Source organism: Diaphorina citri, unplaced genomic scaffold (assembly GCF_000475195.1).
Source record: "Diaphorina citri unplaced genomic scaffold, Diaci psyllid genome assembly version 1.1 scaffold875, whole genome shotgun sequence".
Lineage (NCBI taxonomy): Eukaryota > Metazoa > Arthropoda > Insecta > Hemiptera > Psyllidae > Diaphorina > Diaphorina citri.
The window spans coordinates 131,160-138,060 of NW_007378307.1; the positions used below are offsets into that span (position 1 = coordinate 131,160).

The 6,901-nt window shown below is 36.7% G+C and overlaps 1 protein-coding gene across 2 annotated transcripts in view; it reads left to right on the forward strand.

The window, feature by feature from the left end:
• The first annotated feature begins 4,573 nt into the window (after positions 1 to 4,573).
• LOC103512708 (amphiphysin-like) overlaps positions 4,574 to 6,901 on the forward strand; it is a 43,000-nt gene continuing 40,672 nt past the window's right edge. The window contains exons 1-2 of one of the 2 annotated variants that reach the window (XM_026826109.1): positions 4,574 to 4,789; positions 4,964 to 5,094. In XM_026826109.1, coding sequence (XP_026681910.1) covers positions 4,993 to 5,094 — 102 coding nt within the window. In that variant the 5' untranslated portion in view covers positions 4,574 to 4,789; positions 4,964 to 4,992. Of the gene's footprint in view, positions 4,790 to 4,879; positions 5,095 to 6,901 lie in introns of those variants that run through there. The other variant, XM_008477486.3, reaches the window with a different exon arrangement.

The following is a 6,901-nucleotide window of genomic DNA, read 5'->3' on the forward strand; positions in this document are numbered from 1 at the left end:
TCCATTGATGCAAACACATTTGGAAGCATTGGAAAAAATATTTAGCAAGTGGGAGTGGGAGTAAGTCAGTGGTGCTACATGCCAATAAAATCCCAGTGTGAAGAAATTCTCAATGCTTAGGCAGACATTTATTCAACTAACGAGAAAAAAGTCTTACTTAATTGGTAATTTGGTATATGGAAACTCAATTCTATGGCTAACAGGTATTCAATTCAGCTAAGGAGAAAAATCTCCATGTACTTAAAGTTAAAGCATTAAATTCTCAATGCTTTAGGCTTAGGCAGACCGGGACAAAAAAGCTAAGGAAAATCCAGAAATATCCAGAACTTAGTTAAATCTAGATGGGAAAATATTGAATCATTTCCCTCCAATTTCCTTTACCTTTCTTTCACTTTCCTTTTGATTTACAATTTTTATCAACTTTCTCTAAGCCTTCATAGTGGATTGGAAAACATCACATGCTTTCAGGCACACTCCATTTGTCAAGGGTCTAGGAGTCTAAGGCTAGGGTCTAGGTTTGCCTTGCCCTTGGGACCAATATTTGGAGATTCAAAGATCCTACCTTTTATTTTGTTTGTGTAGGTAGGTACCTAAGTAGGTACTTCCCAACATTGTATGTTCTATCATGGTCCATTTGAATTTTCTTCACCACAAGAGTAGAAAAAAACTTTCTAGGTACTTTGTTTATCAGTTATCACACCTCCTACATAAATAAGTACCTAGGCAGTGTTACAAGTAATACTAGGTACATAGATGTTTAGTTCCCCCCCCCCCTTTTAAACCTCCTACGTAAGTACCTAAGCCAATGCTACAAATACGAGGCAGAAACTAAGTAAGTTTTTTTTTCCTCTTTTTTAAACCTCCTACGTAAGTACCTAAGCCAATGCTACAAATACGAGGTAGAAACTAAGTAAGTTTTTTTTTCCTCTTGAACTGCGTCGACTTTTTCGACAGTATTAGTACACAAAGTTGTCGTGACGTCAGTAATTACTGTCGTTTCCATTGCTTCAATATATTGAGAATTTGAGGTAGCTATGTATTGTAAGTAGCTATTATTGTGGTCAACGAGTCAATGCACTTAGCTAGTCTGCACCTCCCACCCACACTGTCCTTCCCTCATCCCACCTCCTATTTCTTCTTCCGACTTACTTTTGCTTTTTCTTTTCCTACTTCTCCACTTCTTAATTTCATTCCATTACTTCTCTTCTATTCATATTCCTTTTCTTCTTCCTCGTTCCTCTCCACCTTTTAATTTTTTGTTTCTACTTCATCCACCCTTCTTTCCTCTCCTTTTTTTTCCTTCTCATCCTCTTTCTTTCCTCGTCCAATCTCTTTCCCCTCTTCGTGTGCTTACAATTCGTATCATTTATAAGGTCTTACCTACAATCCTTGGTAGAGGAGGAGAACTATCGATAGCACTATCGATAGCTCTCTCCTCCTCTACCCTCTACCACTCAGTTCTCAGTTCAAGTTGAAGCATGAGGGGAGACTTATCCAGAAACCTGAGTCTGTGGCAGATGTATTCAATAACTTTTGGATAAACGTGACTGATCATCTTCCCTCTTCGCTCATTCATTCAACTCACATTCTGCTCATTCACCCAACTCACATTCTGCTCATTCATCCAACTCACATTCTGCTCATTCATCCAACTCACATTCTGCTCATTCATTCACACAGAGTTATTATTCAACCACACTGCTCTCAACTATAATACCTATGTTTACCTACATTGACTAGATGGATGAATTTTGCTGTCCCTGTACACATCAATACATCATATATTTTACTGTAATTAGATATAAGTAGGTAGATATTAATATCTATATATATATTTTGTGTTTCTAATTGTATTATGTATAAACATTGTTAACATACTATGGTATTTAAACAATAAAAATAATTGAATTGAATTGAAAGAATCTAGGTACCTACAATTCGTGCACTTCAAACTTTAGTCCTCAAAATTTTAAATGTAAAAATAATGTCCTAAACTCCTAAATTATTGAGAAAAATCAGAACCTAGAAAGTAAGAAGAAGAAGAAGAAGAAGAAGAAGAAGAAGAAGAAGAAGAAGAAGAAAAAGAAAAAAAAAGACACAACCGAATTTTAAGAATTTTTCCAGTTTCCGAACATCCGTGTCCATCCCTTTATCCGTCCATCACGTGATAGTAGTGTGGCTGTCCTGAACGAGATTACCTACAATATTATGGGAATACTTTGAACTACATCTTTCTGACTCCCCATGACTTCACGTGACACTTCACGTGACGTGACGTGACGGTTGTGTTTCTAGCTTTCTACCTGTAATAATAATAATAATAGTGCTTATTTATACTGCTCGCATAGGACTGAAAAGTCCCTTTACTCCAGCAGTAGGCTACTTATATAATAATAATAGTGCTTATTTATACTGCTCGCATAGGACTGATAAGTCCCTTTACTCCAGCCTCAAATTATATTGAGGATAAAATTCCATACCTCGGCTGGGATTGAACCCACGCCCTCCTGTTTACCAGGCGAGCGCCTTGACCTTTTTATTTTCCGTTCTAATGAAAGAGTTCAAATATGTGTGACGTCAGACTTTACGCAGTTGTTTTTTTCGTCCGTTAGGTAGCGCCACTATGCAAGCGCGCTAGCGGAGGAGCAGAAAGAACTGCGCACAAACACATTAATGCGTTGCCTGCGAGGACATTTGATGTGACGTCATCGCCTACGGGAGCGTATGCTGTGACGTCAAACTTCACGATTTACCGGTATTTTTTAAATTGATTTATCTCGGTATCTAGAAGTCGTAGAAGAAAAAGAAAAATTTCTTGATAAAATCCATCCCGGGCGGGAATCGAACCCGCGACCCAAGACGCTCTAATCCTCCAAGCTAACTAGGCTGACTTCTTTTTTCTACTTTTATTATTAAGATAAACAAATCAAACCTTGGATAGATAACCTTTACTTCGCGTTTAACACTATTTAATATTGATTGTTGATAAATAGGTACCCCGTTTTCTCTCTCTCTCTCTCTCTCTCTCTCTCTCTCTCTCTCTCTCTCTCTCTCTCTTTTTTTTTATATATCCTCTTTCTCACGAACCTGGATTAAAGATAACCAACTATTTTTTGTCTTGTCCTTCTTTTGGAGTTTAGAGGTTTGATAGAGGGAATTGTAACTGTTAAGGTCTGATCGTCCTGAAACCGAAGAGCGAAGGAATAGGTGAAAGCCAGATATAAATCGTCATCTGTTGACAATGTTGACATAACATAAGTCTTATTCACGTTCAAGTTAATTCTAAGACTTATCTACAATATTCCTCCATAGGCCCTATCTTTCTCCTATCTCCACACACTTGGACGATTTTTATTCCAATTTATTTATGCACTCGGTATCAAATTGAAAGAAAAAGTAGAATGGAGCAGTTGCAAATGGGTAAAAATTATAAATAAATGGTCGATTTCTATGTAAAAAGTTGGGAAAAATCCAAATCTGAGGTCAAACCTTTCTCCTATCTCCACACACTTGGACGATTTTTATTCCAATTTATTTTTGCACTTGGTATCAAATTGAAAGAAAAAGTAGAATTGTTGAATTTAATTTAGTCCTACTCCTTGGTCTATCATTAAGGCCAAGTCTGAACAGAAAATTACATACGATAAGCAGTTGATGTAGTTGAATTTAATTTAGTCCTACTCCTTGGTCTATCATTAAGGCCAAGTCTGAACAGAAAATTACATACGATAAGCAGCTGATGTAATTTAGGAAGAGAGAGAACTGAGGAGCTAGTGTTTTAATGTAATTTTAGACGCAGCACAATCTATTTGACATGTCTTCTACCTCTGCTTCAGGGGTCACAAGGGGGATTGAAATAGTTTTTGCACATTCTTCAAAATATTTCCCATTTTATAATGATATAATGTATGGAGTTTGAAGAAAAAGAAAAAAAAAGACACAACCAAATTTTAGGAATTTTTCCAGTTTCCGAACATCCGTGTCCATCCCTTTATCCGTCCATAGCAGCGGGCGTGTTAAATTTCCTACCTCCGTCTGGTGCATTGTATGGAGTTTTTTTGTACATTTTTCGAATTTTTCTGTGAGGATTTTTTTGCACATTTTTTGAAAATTTCGCAATTTTCGTTATATTTATTTTCGATATTTTTATACGTATTTTATGTGAGATTTTTATTTATTTAATGTACTATGTGTAGATGTTATTTTGCATTTTTGTGCCTATGTCGACAGACGGTACTGATAGGCACCGAACATCCGTGTCCATCCCTTTATCCGTCCATAGCAGCGGGCGTGTTAAATTTCCTACCTCCGTCTGGTGCTGCGCTCTGCAATAAAAACATTTCTTTCTCAGAACTAACATTTCGTTTTCACTTTTTTTATCAGTATCAGCAAAATACAAAATAGTCATTTCTGATTTCGCCAGTCAAATAGCTGTAAAGTTGTGATCGGAAACCTGCAGAATTCACCTGAGACTACGTTTTACCTGAGCTAAAACCCCACTTGCTTTTCAATCCCACCTTATTTCTGGGTTTAAACCATTAGTACCTATCAGCAAAATACAAAATAGTCATTTCAGATTTCGCCAGTCAAATAGCTGTAAAGTTGTGATCGAAAACCTGCAGAATTCACCTGAGACTACGTTTTACCTGAGCTAAAACCCCACTTGCTTTTCAATCCCACCTTATTTCTGGGTTTAAACCAAACACCTCTTCAAAATCTGCCGCCTCTACAGCAGCTGTTTTTATTAGTCGCGCGGTCGCGGGTCAGTTCTATTTTCTCCTCTATGTATTTAGATATGTGCGTTTACGCGACCGAAAAATGAGTCAGTTTTTGTGTATTGGTGATCAAAAAATGGCCGAAAGTAAATTTAAACCAAACACCTCTTCAAAATCTGCCGCCTCTACAGCAGCTGTTTTTATTTGTCGCGCGGTCGCGGGTCAGTTCTATTTTTTCCTCTATGTATTTAGATATGTGCGTTTACGCGACCGAAAAATGAGTCAGTTTTTGTGTATTGGTGATCAAAAAATGGCCGAAAGTAAAGGTTCCCTACTCGCGAAATCTGTGTCGAAACATGCTGGAAGGGCCAAGGAAAAGGTAAATGAATTAATTTTCAACTTGAAAAAATTGTGTGAATTTTTTTAACAATTAAAAATCTCCACCGTCAATCGTTATCAGTGGAATTATTGGTGTGATTAATTTTCAATCTGTTGATAAGGAAGTTGGTCACAAGTGTTTATCAGTAACCCCATTTCCAAAGTGTTTTTTGTTTATTATTTTTTTCGCCTACTACAAACACCTGATGAATGGACTGTCATTTACTATCATTTTATGAAGGATTTATGAAATATGGCAAGCTTTTTCTGAAGGGATGAGATGAGACATTTGAGAAAGCCCATTTTGTTTTAGAAATATCCGCTTTTTATCAGTAACCCCATTTCCAAAGTGTTTTTTGTTTATTATTTTTTTTCGCCTACTACGAACACCTGATGAATGGACTGTCATTTACTATCATTTTCTGAAGGATTTATGAAATATGGCAAGCTTTTTCTGAAGGGATGAGATGAGACATTTGAGAAAGCCCATTTTGTTTTAGAAATATCCGCTGGGAAATATTTGAACAGAGTGTTTAAAAATCTGGTCAATTGTCAGTAGAATTTTTAGGTATTTCTTGATTGCTGAAAGCACCCTGGCGTTAGTACACCATACTCAAGCTGCCAAGGGATGATAATGTTTGCAAGAAAACATGTCCCAACACAAACACTTTTAGGAAACATTGTCATACAATGTCCAACATTTCCAACATAAGGATGTACTCTGCCCAAATATTTCACTACCAAGCATCATAAAAATAAGACCTACTTTTCAAGAGTTGTGTTACAACGTAACAAACAAATTGGCACCTAAGTTACAGACAAACTAAGATGAAAAAAAAAAAAAAAAAAAAGTGTAAAGAAATTCTCAATGCTTAGGCAGACATTTATTCAACTAACAAGAAAAAAGTCTTAATAGGTATATGGAAACTCAATTCTGTGGCAAACAGGTATTCAATTCAGCTAAGGAGAAAAATCTCCATGTAAAGCATTAAATTCTCAATGCTTAGGCTTAGGCAGACCGAGACAAAAAAGCTAAGGAAAATCCAGAAATATCCAGAATTTCCCTCCAATTTCCTTTACCTTTCTTTCACTTCCTTTTGATTTACAATTTTTATTAACTTTCTCTAAGCCTTCATAGTGGATTGGAAAACATCACATGCTTTCAGGCACACTCCATTTGTCAAGGGTCTAGGTAGTCTAGGAGTCTAGGTTTGCCTTGCCCTTGGGACCAATATTTGGAGATTCAAAGATCCTACCTTTTATTTTTTGTTTGTGTAGGTAGGTACCTAAGTAGGTACTTCCCAACATTGTATGTTCTATCATGGTCCAATTGAATTTTCTTCACCACAAGAGTAGAAAAAAACTTTCTAGGTACTTTGTTTATCACACCTCCTACATAAATAAGTACCTAGGCAGTGTTACAAGTAATACTAGGTACATAGATGTTTAGTTCCCCCCCCCCCTTTTAAACCTCCTACGTAAGTACCTAAGCCAATGCTACAAATACGAGGCAGAAACTAAGTAAGTTTTTTTTCCTCTTTAACCTCACGTTCTTCAGCAAACTTCTTCCCTGACCTGGTCAATTTCGCACTAATTCGACTGCATCTGGCATGTTGCTCTCTACAAACCTCATGTTATACAGTCTACATGTATACAGAGCCAGTTTAGTTATGTTGCCAGCTTGGTACCTTGGTAGCGCGTCTGCCTTGTAATCGCTAGGTCGCGGGTTCGTTACAGTTCCCTCTATCAAACCTCTCTCTCTCTCTCTCAAAAAAAAAAAAAAAAAAAAAAAAAAAAAAAAAAAAAAA